Source organism: Electrophorus electricus, chromosome 8 (genome assembly GCF_041902795.1).
Source record: "Electrophorus electricus isolate QZ-2024a chromosome 8, ASM4190279v1, whole genome shotgun sequence".
Classification (NCBI taxonomy): Eukaryota; Metazoa; Chordata; class Actinopteri; order Gymnotiformes; family Gymnotidae; genus Electrophorus; species Electrophorus electricus.
Window position 1 is genome coordinate 11,502,457 of NC_137504.1, and position 23,021 is coordinate 11,525,477.

General features: G+C 40.6%; 1 protein-coding gene and 1 long non-coding RNA gene across 2 annotated transcripts in view; both read right to left on the bottom strand.

Moving 5' to 3' along the window:
• Positions 1-8,048, bottom strand: part of si:dkeyp-23e4.3 (rho GTPase-activating protein 7) — a 44,585-nt gene extending 36,537 nt beyond the window's left edge. The window contains exon 1 of the mRNA XM_027000105.3: positions 7,726-8,048. Coding sequence (XP_026855906.2) covers positions 7,726-7,840 — 115 coding nt within the window. The 5' untranslated portion in view covers positions 7,841-8,048. The remainder of the gene's footprint in view (positions 1-7,725) is intronic.
• Positions 702-7,012, bottom strand: LOC145658922 (uncharacterized). Its single transcript, XR_014124792.1, has 2 exons — positions 6,419-7,012; positions 702-2,237 (listed from the first exon to the last, which is right to left on the bottom strand). It is a non-coding gene; the product is annotated as an uncharacterized LOC145658922 (long non-coding RNA).
• Positions 8,049-23,021: the final 14,973 nt, after the last annotated feature.

Consider the following 23,021-nt stretch of genomic DNA (forward strand, 5'->3'; position numbering starts at 1 on the left):
GGCCAAAGTGAGGCAGTCTGGAGGAGCAGCCCATTGCTGGAGGTGATTTAAGGTGAGGGAAATGAGGTGCATCAAGGAAAGCAGCCCATAAACAGAAGGTTTGTTTGCTGGGACTTTTTCTGCCTCTTTCTGGTCATTCTAGTTGTTGATCATTAGCCTGTGTGGTTCTATTGCTTTAAATCTATAAAACTGCACATTAACATACTGGACAACATACTGTTAAAATGATTTGGTGTCAAGGAAATGTCCAGGCTGCCATGAAATTTTGGTTAATTGAACCTCTTGACTATTGTTCTATGACAGTTCAATTAACTAAAACTTTTTAAAGATAAAACAACATAATTTTTATGCTGCAAATCTCAGCAGAATTGGCACATTAAAAGTCAAGTAAAAAAACACACAACCCCCCGCCCCCCAACACAGAAAAAAATGCAAATTTTCTTGAAATGGCATTACAGAATTGCCAGATGTGGAAGTGTAGGCCCAAAGCCCCTGAGGCTGTGAGGCATAACACAAAGAGCAAGGGAGGAGATCGGAGCAGCCCCACACCTCCAGTCACTAAAGCAAGCAGTAGGCATGCCCAGAAAACTTCAGTTTCCTGAATGTACCTGTTTGTAAGTGACTGTACAATGAAAATTCTTTTGTTTTGACTTTGTACATTGGATTAAACAGAAATGACCATGAGGTTACAGTGTAGAATGTCAGTGTTGAATGTTTTAATTCAAGGCTGTTTACGTTTATATACAGTGAACCACATAAAAATCAAATTCATTTTATACACTATGTAGGTAATTATACAAGGCAAGACATTTCATACACAAGCCAATTCAGCATGCTTTACAAATTAAAATAGAAATGTAATTATAAAATGTCCTTTAAAATGCTTAAAAGTATATGCAATAGAATTAAGCAAAAATTGCATTAAAAGACAAAAGTACAATGCTAAAATAAAGTGCTGCAGAAATAAAGTGCAAATTATAGGTCCAAGAATATACGTGTTCTAGAAATCTACATATTACAACAGCACCTAGAATAAAGAGTTATTCTAGGCAGTAGTAGCTCAGTGGTTAAGATACTTTAATTGTAATTAAAAGGTTGCTGTTTCAAGCCCCACCAATATGAAGTTGACACTGTTTGGGCCCCTGAGCAAGGTGCTTAACCCTCAATTGCTCAAGTTGTACTCCCTCATGAGTGTAAGTTGCTTTGGATAAAAGTGTCAGATAAATGTAAATTAGTTCATTATAACACAGGCATAAAATGTAATATTTATGCAAATGAAGACAAAGTCCACAGAATAATATGAAAATGTGACCCTGCAGTAGGTTGTGTTGCCAACATCCACAAAAAATTTATATAGTATGTGATGCCGTCTGTCATATTGTTGAAGTCTTCCACAGCTGATCCATAAGACTTCCCAGTTTGTGATCTCAAGGCAGATCTGTAAGGAATTCTCTGCCTCTCATGACCACCTCATTGTGGTTCTCTTTGTTACAGACTGCCTTAGGACAACAGACCAGTATGTGGGTGCAGAATCAGGTTGTGGTCAGACCTTCCTAGCGGGGGGGCAGAGCAGAGGAACTGTTATGCATCCTTAACATTTGCATTAAGGAGATCTAGTGTTCTGTTCTCTCAGGTTGCAAATTTAACAAACTGATGGAACTTTGGTAATATGATGGAGAGTGAAACATGGTTAAAATCCCCCGAAATGGCAATAATAGTATTTGGGTGCCAAGTTTGGAGTTTTGCGATAGCCAAGACTATGATGTCAGATGCTGCTTTCACATTATCTGCTGGTGTAATGTAACAATGACATAATAGCGACGTGAATTCCCTCTGCAAATAATATGGATGACAAAAGTTCAATATTTAGGTAACAGTGACACTGTTTCATATTAACATGTCACAGTTACATCATCTGTTATTCACAAAGAGGGCAATCCATACACCTTTCTTCTTACTACTCAGTACCACATCTCTCTCCATCCTTATGGTCTGAAAGCTGCGGATGGAAGCGTAAAACTATATTTTTGTAAAACCAAGCATGCTTCTCCCCTGTGCCTCTCTCTGGGCCCCATCACCGTGAACAGCTTATTTCCAAGAGACCTCATGATGATCGAGGGAACAATAGGCTTGTAGCATCTCCTCTTCGCTTTCATTTTGAGTTCAGCCTGCATCCTCTGTATGGTTTCTGTACTGCTTTGGGAATGTCAAGCTGCATTCTTGCACATATTGTAGATCTGTGGAGCACCAGCAATTGATCGTTTGTGTAAGTGAAGCGACCCACTCTCTCTTCAATATTCTCTATTCTGAACTTTCAGTGCATGGTAAAAAAACAACTATAAAGATATACAAGCTAAAACTTACAAAGAAATAGCCATAGAAAGAGCCAAAGAAAAGATACACACTAAAATGGTATGCAGATACTAACAGAAATTCTAATATATTTAAGAAATATCATCTTTTGAGACAGGAATATACATTTCAAGCATATCTAATTTGGTTCCAGTTGTGTGTAGCATTAAAACTAAATGCTGCTTCACCATGTTTTAGTTTGAATCCTGGGCTTTACTAGCTCACCTGGAGTAAACTGTGTTTATACCATTTAAGAATATCAGATGAAATGCATTCTGGGTCTCTGTGATTTATACAATAGTAGCAGTGCTTAAAAATCTATTCCATAACTAAATAGAAGCCAGTGTAGAGATTTTTCTAATACTGAAATAATATGTTATGTTCCCTTTGTTATGGTTAAAACTCTTACAGCAGCACTCTGAGGAAGCTGCAGATGTTAAAATGGTCTTTTGGGGAAGTCCATTTAGGAGACCATTAAAGTAGTCAACCCTGCTGAAGATAAAAACATGTATGAGTTTTGGGACATTAAGCCATTAATTCTAGCTATATTTTTAAGATAATAGAAGGCTGTTTGGAGATTGTTTTGATATGTGAGATCTAGATTTATTAGACTGCATGTTTGGCTAGGTATTTAGTTTTTAGAGCCATGAATTTAAGATGTGCACTAAGTTTGAGATGCTCCACTTTGCTGACAAAATGATTATCTAGATATTTACAGACACTTAACATAGAGATAGTGGGAGCACTGAGTTATAATCATCAGGTGATATAGTTAAGTATATATGCAGGCCATCTGCATAAAGTTTGCTCTATTGTAGAATTTGGACTAATGGTAGTATATACTGAGAAATTATCTGCTTTTCCCCCGCAATCCTATCAAATTCCTAACTACTGATTCTGACAAAATAACTCCAACCTGCTAAACGTAACCCAACCCCTTTGAGGACTATTGCTAATAGTCCTACCTGGTTTTCCAAACGTTTTTCTGATCTACAGAGTCCAATGCATCACAAGATCTAAAATTGACATTTTACCCGAGTGAGAATTCAAACATACATTATTTAATGACTTTCCATTTCTAGTTTTATCACTTCAAAAACTGTAAGTAATTATTGTGTGCTCAGTGTCTCATTGAGCTGTGTTGTGTTGCATCACTACCTGAACAAGAGAGCCAAGAAAAAGCCTTAAGTTTATTAATTATGTGGCATTTAAAACTGAACCCTGCTACCACTAAAACAGTCAGTCAAAAATAATGGGATGACCAAAAGATATGTTCAGTTGATAAAATTCGAATAGAACAAGAACACTTGAATGTAGGTATAGATGTACATCAGAATGTAGGTATAGATGTGTAAAGACTTCTACAAACATGGCAGTCATGCATGACCATAGATGGTGTTACCAGAGGATTCAGGAATATAAAACTGTATAGTTCTGATCAAAATCTCATGGGCAGATAAGATTAGAATTAACCTGCAAGACAGTGATGGGATCAAGAAATGAGGGCATAGGCCTGTATGTCTTGTTGACTTTTATTATGTGTTTATTATGAGTTTATCATGTGTTTTTGAGCTGACTGCTGAATTCTGAACCGTACAGAACCATGCTAACTGCCATGCCTCAAAACCCAGGGTACAGGACCGTGTCCCAAAACATACAGTGAGAGCAAGAATAGTGTACTATGGTCTTAAAAGGTGGAATGTTCTTGACCGTTAAGTCAGTTACCTGACCTGAATCCCAAACATTTTCCACCAAGTATGTAAGTAAGATTATGTTATTTTATTTATGGTCCTCTGAGAACTATGTATACAGGGGCTATATATTTATGTTTGCATGTGCATAAAAACATTAAAGCAAATTTCTGCAGTTTAACTTATTGGTCATGGTCCCCCTTTCATTTTTAACTTTTATTAAACCATACAAGTTTGCCAGGACAACAAAAAACAAACATACACTCTCTTTAAAAATAGTAGGTTGATAAAAACTATGCAAAAATCTGCAAGAAAATGTAAAGATATACAAGGGATTAGAAGTTAATAAGAAAGATTATAGGATGGGTTTGAAAAACATTAAGTTTTAGCTTATGCACTAAACCAGCATCTGACTAGTTCATTATTTAAATTCATAATTCGATGCCTAAAATCAGTAGAAGTAATGAGCTGTAATATTAAAGTCTTTTGAATTTCCTTCCAAGCAAAGGAAGTTAAGACCACAAAAGCTATTTTTCAAAATTCAGATATATCACTATTTACCCAATACATACACACACACACACACACACACACACACACACACACACACACACACACACACACACACACACACACACACACACACAGAGTCACAATTTCACCTTAGTCTGCTGAAAGGTAAGGGACACAAATGTCATCCCAGCTTTAGTCCAATCAGACCAGTGAGCTTGCTGGTCACATGGGGACACTAGTGTGTAGATCTGACAATAAATCTACCCTGCAGCTGGTTTAATGGGCCTTGGCTGGCAATGAGAAGAATGATTATATACGGTTATGAGGATATGAAAACCTTTCTCAGGCTCCCTGACCTTTACCACACTCTTCATCCAGAGGGCAGTATGTAAATCTGTTTTCCTAATAGGCTATTTGCATTGTTTACAGTGCCCTGCCAGCAGATATAATCAATTATTTTACTTTTAGTTTAGTGCATGCTAAACGCTATGTGCTGCCCGATTTTGAAGTGGGATGGGCTTAAATCTGGACAAGTGTCTAGGGAATATATGGTACTTTGGATACACATGTCAAATTTTACTATAGCACTTCAGCACATCTCATTGTTATTCTCAAAGAGCTGAGTTGCGTACTGCAGTTCTAATAAGTCGTCTATTGTCTCATCTTTACGCATATAAAAATGATAGAAAATCACATCACAGATGAATAATACTGTGCGACAGTTGTGCACAGGCAGAGTCTATAAAAACTGATGCAAAAGGGCAAAAACAAGTGAAAGTAACTGTGGTATTTATTGTCTTGGATGATGATGGACTGCAGACATTCTGGAGTGCTCGCCCATGAAAAACATAACCAGACCTGAAGGCATGCATCGCCTTTCAAATTCCATACTAGTTATAATGAGCATTTTGAATTCCAACAGACGAACCTTGTCTTGTACACCATCCGGTGCACTGGCATCAAAATGCAGGACAGAACCATCTCAGAACATAAAAGAATAAGTTGCTACAGCATGTATCACAGACTAATGCTCTGGAGTAGATATCAAGGATGTTTCTGTCAGTCATTCCACCCTTTGCTATGGTCTGTCAGATACTAGCTGCATAATTTCACAGTTCAGTTGCAGCTTTTAGCTCAAGCCTGTTCAGTTTCTGTCCTCAATGGCACACGCCACTATGTGGCACAAGCACCAGAATATTCCAATATTGAGTTCTCTGTTAATATTATAATACTTTTGTTCAATTTTTGAGCAAAATCAGATAGGACTGATCTCCTAGCTGGCAATGGTTTGCATGAACTCTTACGAATGCAGTTTCAAGTCAGGACCTTAGGAGGAGATGCATTTCCCAGATGTAAGGTATCAAAATCAAACATTTCCTGATAAAATGCTCTGGAAACCAAAATTCTGAAAAATTCAAAACCATGAAAAGGGGGGAAAAGGTCACTACTTTCGAAAGTAGATCATAGCTTTTTCTGAGATTCTCTTGGCTGTTGTTTCAGCCAAGAAAAATGTGAAATCTGACTCCATTTCCTCCCTATTTTTCCCAGCTGTGTGTTTCTTTTCCTTTTTTTTTTTACTTCTTTTTTTTTTTTTTTTTTTTGGATTGCAACATCTGGGAAGGCTTTCTCCTAGTAATCTCCCCAAGCTCTAGGTCCTGCTCTGCATCATAATAGAACTCAGACCCATTCGCTCCTCCCAATAAGCTTGCCGTTTACACACATATATGCACGTACACAAACACACACATGCATGTTCACATATGTTCACTGCGCTATCAGGCGCACACACAATCGCATGGCTCTGGTGCCTGAGATGAGGCAATGCCTGTCGTGAGTGTGTATGGTGATTCAACTGGCCATACCGCATCTCCTGGTCTGCTCTGCCGTGGTGTAGAATGTTTGGCTAGAAGCATATAGCAGAGTGGGAAACATGACGAGAAGAAGTTCGTACCAAGTTCCTCTGCACTTTGGATGAGAAGCAGATGACGTCTCACACATCAGTCAGTAAAAAAACAAAAAACAAAATAAAAAATGCAGCAGCCAGATGTTTAGCCCAGATGTTTCAGTGGCACTGTGCCCTGTTTATGTTGGCCCACAAGGTTGGGAAAAACGCTGTGGCGGCTGTGTGCCATGACAGCCAGGCCTCAGTTCATAGTGATGCTTTCAAAGCCCTGCGACAACAACATTGCCACTTGGTGTATGGAGCTTTCCGGAGGCTTTAGCTGGCCCATACTAGTGCCTTGGACGTACCTCGTGAGCTTGAGGGGCATGTGACCATATTTGGACTGAGTTATGACAACTTAAGTCAGAGTGTAAATATTAGGACAGCTCTGTGATGAATGTCAGTCAGATGCTCCACCCTCCATGAGCTTGCAGAGGACTCAGAGAGAGAGAGTGGGAGAGAGTGAGAGAGAGAGAGAGAGAGAGAGAGAGAGAGAGAGAGAGAGAGAGAGAGAGAGAGAGCAAGAAGAGAGAGAGAGAGAGAGAGAGAGAGAGAGAGAGAGAGAGAGCGGAGATAAGTGGGGGAAACCAGGTCCTCTGAGAAGCACTCATTGACTTAGGGCCATTTCCTGGGGTCCATCTGAGATTTCAAGTTATGTAGATAGCTGAGCAATTAGCCTTGCCTTATCAACGGTTTTGTCATTGTCAGTTTGGTATAGACTGAAAACATGCAATTTATGAATGTTGCCAGTTCATGTAACCTTAAACACCTAAATCTCCTACATCTTACAATGAGTTTTTAAAACCCCAAAGCTCAGTTGATAAGTTGCTAATCAGTTACAGATACTGGGTTTCAACTTTAAAATCTTGGCAGATAGTTTAAAGTTCAGAATTTACACAATAAGCATCTGCTCTGCAAAACGGGCATCCATGATTATTTAACAAGCATGAAAATGAATGTTTTAAAATGGTTGATCTGTAATTGAAATGTCTATGATCGCAAAAAACCCCAAAAAAAAACACCTTCTCATTCACCTCTGACTGATGGCATGTAATACCACCTCAGAACTTTTCTTTGCTTCTCCGAAAACCACGAGCACAAGGTGAGAACAGCCATCTGACCTCATCAGGGAGTGCCTGATCCACTCAGCCCAGCGCTACCCATCATGCCCACAGCTAGTGTCACTTTCCAAGGCAGCCAGGGTTTGGTGTCGAGCGGCAGTTGTACCTGATAGACGCTTCTCTCGTGCACTTCTCCAGAATATGTCCCAAGCCTTGTTGGTGGAATCCTTGACGTGCTCGCTGAAGGACCTCCGCAGTGGCGTCTTCACCGTGTGTGCCATGTCCACGTGCTCCAGCGAAACAACCCTCAACACTCCCTCTCTTTCCTCACTCCATCTGCAAAAGGAGTCCCGCAAGCCTGTGGGCGGCCGAGCGGATCGAGGAAGAGGGCTTCGCCTCCCTGCTTTCAGCCGTGTTGCAAAAAGTCTGCATGTAATTTTGCAGACGGTCTCCTCCAAGCATGAGTGTGTATGTGTGTGTTAGAGAGTGAGAGAGAGCTAGAGAGAAGGAGAGAAGAGAAATTACTCCCCCCCCACACACAAGCTAGGGGTCAGAGTTGCCTATAAAGGAAATAGCATTTAGCTTGTGTTGAGTGTTAAACCCCTTTTCCACAGAGCCGGAGACGTTTTGCCTTTGAAGAACTACAGTTACAAACACACACACACACACACACACACACACACACACACACACACACACACACACACACACACACCTGTGTTTCTGTGTAGTAGGTTGAGGTAAATATTACATTGGAGAGAGCAAGCTTTGGCCAGGGCTCAGGAAATGGAAGAAGACTGTCTTTTCTGTGTGTGTTTTTTTTCTGCATCTTCCTATTTTAAAAGCAGAAGTTCTTAACCTAGTGACATTTACTGCATGTCATCCTTTGTTTTGAACAAAGATCTGTCTCACTTTCTTGCTTGTCAGTTTTTGGCGTTCGCTCAAATTATTGTGCAGCTGGCATGCTGCATTAGAGTCATTGACTGCTAGTTATTTGGGAGATTTCATCTTTTCCAAAACAGAGTCCAAACAAATGTCATGCTCTTTATGGAAGAGTGTGATCTGTTCTTCAGATGTGTGAAGTCATCCGAACTGTGAATGGCTTGAGGTTGCTTTGATGGCCGGTGTTTGTTTCCACACCAAACCCAATGACCATTTCTCCTACTTTTCACTGTGCCTCGCACTCAGACATCATGTTGCATAACACGTATAACAAACCTTATTCCATCTGACAACGGCTATCTGTTTTCCCTTCAGTGTACAGGCCTACAGAAGAAATATCACCAGTGCTTCGACATACTCCTTGAGTTGTGGTGACATCCTTAGCTGGCCTGCACTGACTGGTCCAACAGAATGCTGCTGGGCATATCCAAACCTATGCAAGAGAGTGCTCGTAACTGATTGCACATGACTGTGAGTACAATATCTGACATCCGTTTTCCAGATGCTTGGTGATCCTCATTGTTGATCGATTTACGAAAGCCGATCAGCGAACGTCTGCATTTGCAAAGACACTGCGGGAGGTGGCGTTTGCCTGTACATTTGAGTGTTACGAGCATCTGTTTCGCATCAGTGATTTTATGGCAAATTTTCTGTTCACTATGAGCCTGCCCTGTGTTGCACGACTCAGGATAGGTTGCGCTTCAGATCAATGTAGTGGAGAAACACTTTGTGGTAATGTGAATATTGGAGCGTGCACAGAGGTCGTACTTCATAAATAGCAGGCTATGGGAAAAAACTCAGTTAGTAGCCTATTATTTGCTTAATCTCCGTTGAACAAGAAAACTATGCCAAGCATGTGAGTCAACATGTGTAGCTTAATGGAGGCAAAGTAGAGTGCAGGGACTAAGACTCTTCAGCATGTATGTGACATTATTTTGTTATGAAGTCCCGGTTTTGAGCATATGCTCCAGTGAAGATTTATTGAGCTGTTAAGTGCATCCGATTGTCTTACATGCAAAAGTAACTGCAGGGCAGCCCTCTAGGGAGGTGAAGGAAGAGTGTAATGGTTGTCTTCGAATTCATTAAAACTGGATAGGATAGGCAATGCATACCAATCTTAGCCTTCCTTGACTTTTCAGAAAAAAAATCAATTAAACAAGACTGCATGCTGTTTTCAGCCACCACTTGATTTGAACAGAAGTGATCATCATTCCCAAAAGTCCAGTAAGTGTCCTGCCTTGTTACAGGATTTATGCAGTAGAGCTGGGCAGGGAGGTGTGAATAATTGAAACAAGGCAGTTTATTGTATGAACCTTATGTCTTCAGCAGAGAGAAGAAGAGTTTACCAGAACGCCACTAGTCTGCATTAACAAATGAACTCTGCTACACACACACACAAGGACAGTACTTGCGACTGTATCATTGTGTATTTGCATGAACAAACTTTCAATTTGAGTATATCGCATGGAGTTGTGTTCCCTCAAGACCCACTCATTTATCAGCATCCACGTCAGTGGCATATCTCTTCCTGGCAAGAATTAATTTAGTTGATAATGGCCCTTTCTCCTGAGGCTTTTCCTCCATTTATGTGAGGAAGGTTGAAGGAAACATGATGACGGGCACTTCTCTGCTCTCCTCCATGCCTCCTGGTTAACCCCTACCCCAAAGCTCCCAGTCATACATTAATATTCTTGTGGGAAACTGGAAATGGGCGAGTTTTGAAAAGTCTTCTGTGATGAATACCTTCAACCACAAATGTGTAGTTGAAACCTGGACTTTCAAGGAGTGAATGCATATCATGTTTAATCCGAATAGAAATTACACTATTTACTGTTTTATATGACTTTTAATATGCATGTGATTCAAGACAGAAAGTGCATAGAGCAGAAATGAGCTTGTTTTGTGCTGGACATAGCGCATTTTGTAAGTGGATATTCCCTTTATTAGATAAAAAATGTCATATAGATAAGATGTTAAACCATACTACTGTAGTTTTATTGCATATGATTTTTGTATCTAGGCGCTCCGTGCCTTGATGGGTTGGAAGTGTCATACAGCATATCTCACAGCACTGATGCATCTTGCTCTCTTAGGTTTCTACAAGAAATTCAGCCAGACATTCTGATATAGAATGGCATTACCCGGTTTCAGGTCATAGTTTCTCATTTTCCTGAGATGTGATGGTTCTAAGGACACAACATTCTCAGTAGATCAATGGGATCAACAACAAAAAATGAGAAAGCAAGCTAAAATCCTAGCTCTGCTGACATTTGGCTTGAGGTCTTGGTTGTAGACTAGCAAAGACCACTCACAAGCCCCCCCACCGGAGAAAGACACAAGAGATTTGGAGCAGGTCGTGAGACCCAGTGCAAACCGCATGCCTGCCCTCAGCGGGACCACTGACGTTAGATGAGGATTAGCTAAATCCACATGTCCTCTTCATGGCTATATGAACCATCCGCTTGTTCATACTCAAGCCCCACAATCTGTGCTCTATGAGAAAGGCATTAAACAGAGGAGCTAGGGAGACCTAGAACTGTAGATAAAGGGGATTGATTCGATTGACTCCTGATCTGAGCTCTTTGGGAGGGGGAAGTAAAAAAAAAAAGAATATTTTTCTCATTTGGGGAAAAGTAAGTTCCTTACCAACCACAAGCAAACTGCATAACCAAGGTAGATCATTGACAAGTCAGATCTGGTTTGCACTGATTATTTTTGCAGCAGCAAAGCAAATGTTGGCAGCCCAAAGAAGAAGTAGGGACTCTTAGTTCCTTGTTTTCAGGGACAGATCATTTAAATAACACATTCTATGGGTAAACACTGCCTTGTGGGAAAGAGAGTGCTGACTGGAGCAAAAAAAAATAAATAAAAAATGATACAGTGAATTGAACTTGTATTGGTAAGCTGTCTCAATAAATCTTGGATGAAGGAATGTTATTTCATTTTGTTCAGTTTGCAGTTACAGAGCACTAAGAAATTATAGCCTTCACAACTATTTTCTTCATGGAGAGATTTATAGATCAGAACATGCATAATGTTCAAAAGAGGAACTTAAAACTGAAACATCTGCTTGTTGACAACGATTAGAAATGACCATCCACGTTGCCATGTAATTCAAATGTGTGTCAGTATGTTGAAATGTTGAAGAATGGTGACTGAATGACAAACAAACAATTCCTCATCACTGATGAAGGACTCATCAAATTTGTCATAATTAGGTGGAACATTATTACCGCTGCAACACTTCTGTTTAGTGGCTCTATACTGCACTGTCCTTGGCTTTTCGTCAACAGGAAATAGTGGCTATTTACCAGAAGGAACTAAAATGTAGAACTATGGCAGTGTTACTGTAATGCCTATTTTAGTCTGTACTTTTGAATGGTACTCAGTGATATTTTGACATCTCACTGTTGTAAATGAATTAAATGTATTAAGTTGAGGTGTTTACTAATTATTCCTTAGCCATCATAATCATTAAGGAATACAGAACAGAAGGCCCTGGAGTAAATTCTCCACTCCAAGAGGCCTGGTACATGCTTAACTGGCAGAAGTGCACTTTTGACCTAATGAAAATGAAAAATTGATCCTTCGTCTCTCGCGATTCTCATCTCTGCCTGTCGCGTGTTCCGAGATTAAACATGAAGGGAATCCTGACTACTCTGTCAAATAAAGCTTGTTGAGTCTGATTGACTCCCCAACACATCCATCATGATGACAGGTGGGAAACATGGCTAAGTGTGTCATGGACGGTATCATGTCCATCTCTGTTTGCAAGTGGCACAATTATATGCTGATATATAACTCTTAAAGTTTGTCCCTTTTTGTGGCAAAGCTCATGTCTGACGTGACTCCTTCCCACTTCAACTCGAGGAGGAATTAATTGAGTGATTCTCATGGATGCCTCAGACACGACCAAGCTCCTTGTAGAAGAATCAATACTTGAAAAGCACTGCCTTACAGACAGTGACAACTTGAGTCAACTGGTTCATTGTTTTTCTCCTCCCAGCCCCTCCCCTCCATTCTCTCTAGTGACTAAGGTCAATCTTACAGCTGCACTGACAGGGCAGAAATCTGTGATCTTAACAAGGTGAGAGCACTCCCGCTGCACTGGGGGCCAAGATTGCTCGGCAGATGTGTCGATCTCTGTTGTCTCCCAGCAACATGCAGCTCTTCAGGGAAAAGGCTGAAGGTGTAGAGGAGGACAAAGAGAAGAGAGAAAGAGAGAGAGAAAGAGAGAGATGGGGGGGTTGAAATGAAGAGAGTGAAGGCACTGGTCAGAAGTCTATTTCTTGACGGGCCAAAGTTCTGCTGGGATGCTGTGTGGCCTGACAGCTTGTGCACACACATCTGTTTTCATGCCTCTCTCTTTCTCTTTCTTGCTCTTTGTCTCCCTCTATCTCTCTCTATTCTTCACTATTTCTCTCTCTCTCTGTCTCTCCAGAATCTTTAGAGATTCTGGCTCCTCTCCACTGATCTCACTCTCTCCTGTTTCCTTCAGTTTTTCTCCATTACATTTCCACAATAGTTCGGTGTTTGCAGTTTGTTAAATGTACTCCACACATGTAGCTGTAGTGCTTAGTCCAGTCTTCTATGCTTGCCAGGTACATTTCTCTTCTATTCACACACATGTAGCAGGTATTAAGCATTCTAGTTTTTGATTATCTGGCTTAAGGTTCTGTGTAGAGGATGTGGAAACTTCCTCTTGGAGGTTTTGTTAAACTAAACCTGTTAACTAGACAGCTAGCCAGTTTGGACTTAGATACAATGAAAAACCTGATGATGAAAACTGCTTGGTGGTTGCCTTGATTTACTGAATCATACATTGAATGACACATTGAATTCATGGTACAGAGAAGAGCACTGTGCCAGCACAGTATGGTTTCAACAGTAACCACTGTTTCAACACTTTGTTTGTGCCTGTTGGCAACATCAGTGGCATCATTGGGAAGACTGAAATATCCTCTGCCTTTTGTGAGAGGCAGTAGCAGTAGCTCCACAGATCCAGGCCTTGTCCACTTCCCATGAGTGGTGGCAGAGCAGTGAGCTGGCCAATGGTCAGGCTGTGCCATGCATCACACTGAAGGTCTCTCCATCTGCTCTATATTGTTCTACCTCCCCCGGCTCTTGGCCCCCGACTTTCATTCCACACTGCTGTCGTCCGCCCAGGGGCTGTTGCTCTTTGTGAAATGGCCGCCGCTTGAGTCTGGGCCCAGGCACTCGGCGGGACTCTGACAGGTACCTCTCCCCATGGTCGCTGGCCATCACCGGTCTCCATTAATCGGACTCCTCCATGCTCGTAAAGGGCTTCATATGGAAGACATTAGAGCCAATAACAACCTCCCCCCAAGCCCCCACTCAACCCCACCCCCAACAGTGAGGTGTAGTGAACTGTAAGCAGCCTCCATTTTAATTACTCCCTCTCTCCCCCTGCTCTGGGACTCCATCCCTGACCGTGGCGCTGCCATTAGCCTTCACCCACCCTCTGGTGACATGCTGCGCTGAGTCTTAATTATTGCTGCTGTATCACATTTCATCTGTGACCACAACACTTGAGTACGCACTGTAAAAAAGAGATATATGCTAACCCTTCATGGACTTCATATACGACCTGAGCTCAATTTTTTCTGTCATCTATAGGCTGACTGAGACTGATTTTTTTTGAATTGCAAATTCTGCCTTTGTCTGAACCTGCTGGTGCTTTTAGAAGAAACAATCTGAATGGGCGTACTGGCTATATAGTTCAGTGGAGGTCAGAGACAGTGTGGTTGGAACAGCATCAGCTGTACAGAAGCTGATGCAAAATCCATAAATAAATCTGTTGTACAGGAGCAGGTCTCCCTGTCAAGGACCTTCTTGGAGCAGCCTTGCTGGCAGGGCCCACCAGCTAACCAGTACCCACCTATGCCGGCGGTTCCCCCTTGTCTGCCTTTGTAGTCAAGACTGGTAGGCCTGCCACACCTGGGTAGCCCATGACAGTGCTGCGTAGGTGGGAATGACACTTTGACTGGACTATGAGCTCAGAGCACTGCGCTGATCCTCCCTGGTGCTAGAGAAAACAGTCTGGATCCGAGAGTCCAGCTACAGTAGAATTCCTAACAGAGCTTTCAGAATGACAGTATAATGCCATGGGGTGATACTGGTGCAGAGTTCCTGACAGAGCTTCATAGGCACAATTCTGTTTTGGCTCATAATTCTGTGTAATAGTGTATCCTCTAAAACACTTGAAGCCCATAAACAATACGTTTGGTGTATATAAGCTCAGGTTTATAAATCCTCGACTAAGGCTTAGATTCACATCAGCTCTTCAGGAAGGTGCTCATAATAGAAAGATAAGCATGTCAAATCCTCAAAGTGGAAGTCTACGACAGATGAATTCAGAAGAAATTCTCATTCAGAGCCTGGCCAAAATTTGATGACTATTTCTGCTGAACAATGGGGGAAACTCAGCAGTATTCCCCATGAACTCCCTTAGCACTTTTTGCATTGCAAAGGGGACCCCAGGGCATTCGGTATGTAAGGAGACGAGACTTTGAGGTCAAAGGTATGTGTGGAGAGAGAAAAGCCCATAAAACAGTGGTTCAAAGGCTCGTCAATGGGCCCTGGCGACAAATGCTACGCAGGATTGATGAAATCGATTTCTCTATTTACATGCCCATTCTCTGCGAATAATAAAGAGCCTGTTTGCTTTTGCCCCATGCGCTTGACGGGACAACATTCCGAGCTGCATGACCGGCCTGCTCCTCTCAAACAGGCAGCGTCAGAACTGTGGAGTGGGCTGCACGGTTGAACAGCTGTGGTGCTGCTTTATGGTGCTTCTCTCCGGTTGCTTTGCAAAAGCAGGCACATTAATGAGGTGCTGGGGCCATTTGAGATTGTGTTCTAGCAAAGCAAGGCTAAAAGTAAATCTGTATGATACCATTTATAAATACAAAATGCACTGTATGTTCCAAGTCCACTAGGGAAAGGTGGAGAATTAGCCTTGAACCTGGCCTGAGGCCAGCTAATCAATCTCTTCCAGCCAAATCAACATCACAACAGTGCTATATGCCTTTGAATGTCTGAATGTGATGTTCACAGCTGAGCATGCATTATTGACAAACTCTGAAAGCTGCTTGTGTGGAATAGGGATATGCCCCAGGAGACCAAAACAGGAAATTACATCATTCCATGATCCCTGGGATCTTTAAAAATAAATGTCTCTCTCTTACTCTCTCTCTGATGCATGTATACACTTACATAAATATGTACTGAAAAGTTAATTTTATCACCAAGTCTGTACATGTTTACGTGTGAAAATTAGACAATTATAGCTAGTCACAGAAACATTTTTCTATGTAAGGCGGACAGCTTGAGTGGGTTGTTTGAGTGTTGGTACATAACTCACCGAAGTGACAGCTGCTTATTAGACAAACCCTTTGCACTAATTGCCACCTGACAACTGTGGAAAATAAACAAATGGAGCAGACATTTAGACAAAAACGAGCATTAGGGTTTTTAGAACACATCTATGATTGTGATCAGAGTGAAGATTAATTATGTCAGTCTGAAATGCAGGTAATTCGTGATTAAAGATCTTTAGTAGCATGCATTTTCTTGACATGGTAGCATGCGTTGTCTTGGGTAGCATGCATTGTCTTGACATGTGTAATGTTAGTTTCCTACTCCTGACCTAGGTTTCTTGGTTTATGATGAGTATCCACTGAAAATTACTTCATAGACTAAGATGAGCCTCAGAGATGCCAAATAAACTGCAGACTAGCCAAGTTTTGTCATCCACAACCAACAGCTCATCTTGTAATATATTTGTAGTTTTTGAAGAATCATAATCAAGGCAGTATCATTCCAAGACACCCAGTGCAGATATCCACTGGCAATAGAATGGTACATTAATTTTGCTTGTTTTATTATGGTGATGGTGAGTGCCACATGAAACTATAGCAGTTCTAACCAGAGAACTAATTAACTTACCCAACTGCATGTGTGAGTGGGCATTTATCCATCATAAATATTTTTGATAACCAATGAAATGTAGGTTTTCACATAGTTCTGTTCTTCTGCTTTGTATTTAGCATAAGAAACTAGGCTATGGATGCATGAACACAAAGCACAGAAAGATCTAGTAGTTCCCTCTTCTTGCATCTTTGGAACAAGGCTGAAGGTAGTCTTTTTCAGTGTAGTTAAATAAGTACCTAACAGTTAGTGCTGTGGTGCAAAACATGTGGAATTAAATCTTGTAACGAGCCCTCTTGTCCAGTATAAAAACCTGAAAATTATTCTGTTCAGTAAGTGTCATCTGAATAAAGACATTAACCTTATTAAATTACTTGACTTAAATATACATAACGCAGAAGACCTTGAATATTCAGGTGCCATTCAGTAATAACTCCACAGAAATGAATAGTGATTGTAGGACATCAGTGCTCCAGAGAGCATGGACCAGCTGTAAAATTATATGAAATAAGAGAGCCTTTGATGTACTTTACTATTCACCTCTAGTTTAGACAGTGTAAGATTGCAGCTATACAAATGATATTCCACTGAACTATCAGCCTACAACTATAGAGTGATAACAATTCCAATGCCATGGGTTCAGTTCCCAGGGAGCACACATGCTACCATACTGATAAAAAGAATGGTTAAAGGCTGCAAATGCTGCATAAGTAAACTGAACAATGACAGGGTGGTACCTGAGCATGCAGTGTGAAATGTGATTGCATTCCCAATTAAATGGCTACCATAGTAACTGTTCTGTTTCACATATTCAAGAAGATGAGGCTTATAGCAAGCTTGTGTGATACTGACTAAGGATTAGAGGCCCATCTCAGTGAGAGATATAAAATAACTCCAGTCATTAGCATGCTCAGTTAGCTTAACTCAAAACAAAGCTCCCTACATACAAATAAATGTCACTGATCAGGGAAGAACTGGCTTGAGAAAATAAACTGTTGCAGAAAATCCGTTGGACTTAACTGATCCCAGGTTTCTTGGAGCAAAGATGCTGTACTTATCCTAGTAAATCTTCATTTCCTGAGGGCTGTTGTTTTTCTCCCTTACTCACACATATCTGCTGCAAATTTTACAAATTTGCAATGAGTCCAGTGATAGTGCAGCATCCTGACTCAACATTGGGCCATGTGCCAGATGTGTTCTTGTGTACTGGGAGTTAATAAAAATTCCACAAATCAGTTTATTGCTTAGCAAGAGTTCTGATTGCGCCAGGTGTTGTAATTATTTTTCTGCCACACTGAAACAAGGCTCTCGCCCCATCAAGAGTGTATCTATTGAAAAGTGATGATATCTGCAGAAACTTGGCATTATTTAATTTCAGAATCACTCACACGAGCCCTCTGATGGCATGGCCTAATATATACTGAATTGGGAATCATAATCAAAAGCTGCCCCTTGAATTGCAAAGTTGCTTGGTTGGAATTAGTTAAAGGACATTGTTTTCAGCGGAAAACACACATTCAATCCATGCTAGTTTATATCAACTGTGTGAAGTCTTGCCAAGTTATTCAGAACATTTAGAGTATTTTAGGTTAATGACATCCAAGAGTCACCCAAGAGTTCCAGTTAAGTTCTCATGAATACTGAGACGTATGAAGCCACAGGGGCAAAATATTAATGAAAAACATTTCATTGCCTCATCTTGCTCTAATCTTAATACTGTAATCACTAACTGACCAAACCATAAGATATTTTGTCCTATTTGAAAATTTGTGTGCTTGGTTCCTCTCTTGGTCTTACAAATTAAATTCTTACAGAATTGTTTATTTATTGTATATGAAAACCACTTTTTGTATCTTAGTAAAGTAAAGAAAGTCAATGGGACAAATGTGTCAATGGCAAATTTTTTTATTTAGCAACCTGTCATAAGAAAACTGTGATTGTTGTTTGACCCCCACTTTTTAAATAGCTTTATACCACACTATAGAAGTCCAGACTGTTCTCTGTTCACAGAGCTCATGAACCCTGAAATTGGTGTTCCACAAACCAGTGAATGTCCAACAAAACTGAATGCATACTTCTCAGGATAAGAGATATACTATGCTGCATCTGTCAACTAATACTGGGTTATAATCTTGTTAAAAAAGACTGCCCATGTTCAAAAAGTTACAATGCATGAAAATTACTCACAGCTCAAAAACTCTACAGTTTAAAAATTACAGACACATTGGTTCCATAAAACAAGTTTGAGGCTGGTTTGTTATGATTATAATATTTCTACACCATATTTCTACAGTAATTTGTTATGGAAAAAAAATTCCCCTGATTGGTGCTCTTGTATTCTGGCAGGGCCTCTTCTTGTGGACAGTGCAACCATTTTAGTAGCTGTGTGACATCTATAGCATAATTTATTTTGCATCCAGGTTGCATCATCTAACACCAGTGTTACTCCCAAATCATTTGAACTTCCTACTAACCTATAGTGTCTTCTCAAAGCAAATAACATATGCAGGTGTGCAGCTGGGACATCTTGATCTTAAACATGTGATTTTCTACTCAGGAGACAAAAACCTTCTCCAGCACAGCAACATCACCACACCTCTAGGCCACTGCTTAGTGTAGCTCAAATGCTAGAGATATTCAGGCCGTTGGACTGTCCAATATAATGAATGCTTCTAGGGCCAGGCTAAGTAAATGGATCAGATTTTTGTTTTGTGGCCTGGATTAAAGAGTGAATTCTGGAAATTTCATCAGTCATCTCGGGGACTTCAGCCAAGCTTGCACCGAAATCCCATCAGGCATCTTTTGAAAAATGGGCTTGAGAAGAGAGAAGTACAGATGTTCAAGCCAAACACTCGCACAATGAAACAGCCATGATATGGTGAGAGGTGGCCAAGCACGTCACCATATATGTCATGGAAGTGAGATAATGGTGCACCGAACTCTCCAAGGATGCCGCTGAAGCCTGAACACTGCTAAACCCACTGAACACACATTTGGAGGACATTCAAGCCTCTCTGACAGGCAACTCGGCTGCTGTCTGCCATAACACAGAGAGATATGAGCACAGGTCATGGATTAAGGCTCTCTTCCAGTGCCAGTTTTTCAAGGGTTACACGATTGAAGCTGCAACTTGTGGGCTGGATTAGGCTTTCAAATCCAGCTATTGCACCAGAATTGAGAGCTAGGGTGTTTAATTGAATCCAGATGTCTGATTGGAATGTCCTTCAACCAATTAGGCCCTGGACATTAAAAAATGCACTGGACTTATAGGTGAATATATACAGTCAGTGTGGAAGTAATTATTGTAAAAGGGCTTCAATACATGAGGAATCTGTCTATTTATAGTTAGTAGCAGCAAAACACTAGAGTTGTGCCTCATGCTTTAATTTTAATGCTGATTGTCATGTTTGGGTGCTACATTTCATTCATGAGGAAGAACAAATTAATCTCCAATCTGAATAAAATGAGTGCATTCTTGAGCTTAAGAGGCGATCAAGCAAATCTTCATCATCATGTTCTGTAATGGTCTAAAGGAATAAAGGTCCAAGGACAACTGTAGGACTTTGTTCTTCCTTACATGAGCAGCAGCACTGATTTAAACAGCAATGTCCTACTTGCCAGGCACATAATCTGAGTACATCGCAGCACCATACAGGACGGTTGCATAAGATATTTCTGCTGTGTGCAGCTTCTGGTGAAAACATGGTGGGTGAGAGGAAAGATGGATAATGTCTGGGGTTTTTGGTGTTTGGTGAGAAAGCTTATAAGACTGGAATGGGCTGTCTGGCGTTGGAGTCACATTTGTGACTAAGTTGGGACTTAAGTCCATTGCCTTTGAGTGACTTCTTTCTAAGGCCGACAGATATTATACTCATTTGATAAAAAAAAAAAAAAAAAAAAAAAAAAACGAACGAAAGAGAAAATCTGTTTTTTTTGAAGAAAAACAAAACTGGACCATGTTCCAGATATAATTTGTTTCACATTGCTGCTTAAATTGATGTTTGATTGAAGCATTTATGTATAAAAATGCCAGTTTAAAAAACCACATGCTTGTTCTACGCTTGAAAGCAGATGCTGCTGACTATCTAAAGTTTTTAAGCTGAATTGTTAATAGACATGGTACATAAATTTTAGTAAAATAATATTTTATGCAGCTATTCTAATTTAATATATAACTATCTTACTTCTATATGGATTGTTAACTATGGCCAATTAATGCTACTCTCGTAAGAGATGATATATGTACAACAAGCCAAGTTTATTATTGGCCTACTGCCAGTTAATTTAGTGTGTAGTTAGGTAGTGGGTTGTTTTCAAGTGTTAAACATTTTATTTATGAAGGAAGTAATGTCTCCAAAGAGAAACAGTTTTCCTGCTGTTTAAGGATTACAGGTCATTATAAATTAATGTACAAACACAAGCATTTTATTAGATACACCTCATTGGTGTAAAGGTAGAATCTATAGCTCATCTAATACCATGCACAACTTGTTATCTTATAGCTGTAATGGTGTGCTAATAACCATAGTATTGTAGCTCTCAAACCAACAGTGACACTAACTTTTGTGTGTGTGTGTGTGTGTGTGTGTGTGTGTGTGTGTGTGTGTGTGTGTAATACATGTAAAACCTCAGTAACATTGCCATGCCTGATAATTGTCTATATCCAGCCACGAAGCCTTGACACGAACAGTATTAATGCTGTAACTCCATCATCAGTAAAGTATCCACTCAGCAGTATTAATGCTGTAAGTCCACTATCAGAACGGTATACACTCGGTAGTATTAATGCTGTGACTCCAACATCAGAATAGCATCCACTCAGCAGTATTAATGCTGTGACTCCACCATCAGAATAGTATCCACTCCAGAGTATTAATGCTGTGACTCTACCATCAGAACTTTATCTACTCAGCAGTCATCCTATGTTTAGTAACAGCTCAGTGATGTATAGGGTAGAGGGTGGCTATGTGTGTCAGCTGAGGGGCTGCAGGTTGGGTGGGTGTAGAGCTTTCTAATAATGTGGTTGATAAGTGTATAAGTATTAAAGTAGTAGTATTAAAGTAGATTCATGATAAGTAGCTCATGATGTTGACTACATGATGATAAAGAACTTTTGAGAACAACCTAAAAAGCCCTTCACGCATGCTTGTGCTGTTAAAATTAAGCTCTTTCTCTGCCCACTCTGGCGCACACGCTAATGTCCTTCTAAAATTACACTTCATGGATAAAGCGATACAAGCTACAAGCTGAGTTATTGGTAAGCTGTCAATTAGCAAGTACCAGCCTCTCTCACAACATGGCAAAGTTAATTATGCCCATTTTTTTGCATCAGCAATGAACAAAAATATCCAGTAACCTTGCTATAATGATTTAAAGCTTGAGAACCACCCACACATCTTAATCACATCTAATGGGAGCGCAAAGGTGCAAAGGCCTCCTTTTCCATGCATATAGTCTACCATTATAACTTCTTAAAGGTTCCAAGAACCCAAACATAGCAACAGGCATGAGTGTTAGACTTCACCTGGAGAGTCTTCATGCATCTTACCAACTGGTACATCCCTTAGCAACAAGCAATAAGTTAAATTTCAGCACCTGACTCTACTCCAAAAGCACACCAAAAATTCAGTGGATAATTTAGCTAATTTCCTGCTAAATCATAATGCATCCTGGGTAAGTGCTCATGGCTTTTGGATTGTACCATAAAATTTAACAGGCAAGACTTTACCATTTACTTCTAAGATCACTGGAGCAAGCATTTAATCTAACAGGCATATACAGTTAGCTTCTGGGGTAATAGGGTCTGGCAGTATCACTGTGCTGTATGATACTTAAACTGAGTTCTAAACAGAAATAGTGTTTCCTTTAGTTGTATTTTGTGTTATCAGAAGTGCTTACTTAATTCTGGTTGGTAAGTGAAAACAATTCTGCTGAGCTGTTGGTCTGAATTGATCAAATTCTGCCCCCTAATGGTACATCCGCAGGAGGCCATGATCAAGCACTCAAATTTGCATTCCCAAAGCTCCTCAGCACACCCCAGAGTCTACAGTTAGTCAAGTCACGGCTGACAAGACCACATTTCGCTGATGCAAATGGGTTAGAAAAGTGCTTATGTCTTTACTTCTTTATGAATGTTTTCATTTGGTGGACATACTACAACCCTGTGTGTAGTGACAAACTCCAGTGTTTTGATGGGGGCCATCTCCCCTGCTCAGCAGTATGGCTGGGAGTTATAGTGTTGCCAGATTTGTGAATTTTTAAAAGCCTCCTGTTCTTCTTACCCCGGATAATTTGGCTCCCGGCAAAGGAAAAACTATGAAAGGAACTCGTGGAGCGTCCAGCTGGGTGCCCTCGGTAATACACAGCCTCTGCGGTACATACCTCCTCAATTACAGATCCTCCTCCAGCACTAATGCCCCAATAACACACTGGTCCCTCCTGGACACTGCCTGTCCCTTTCCAAATCCAGGCCTAATTACTGCCACTAATTGAGCTGTTAATTCATCCTTTGTCTTGATAAGATGATTCTCAGATGGCCTTGGCGCCCACCTCTCCGTATCCTGGGACATT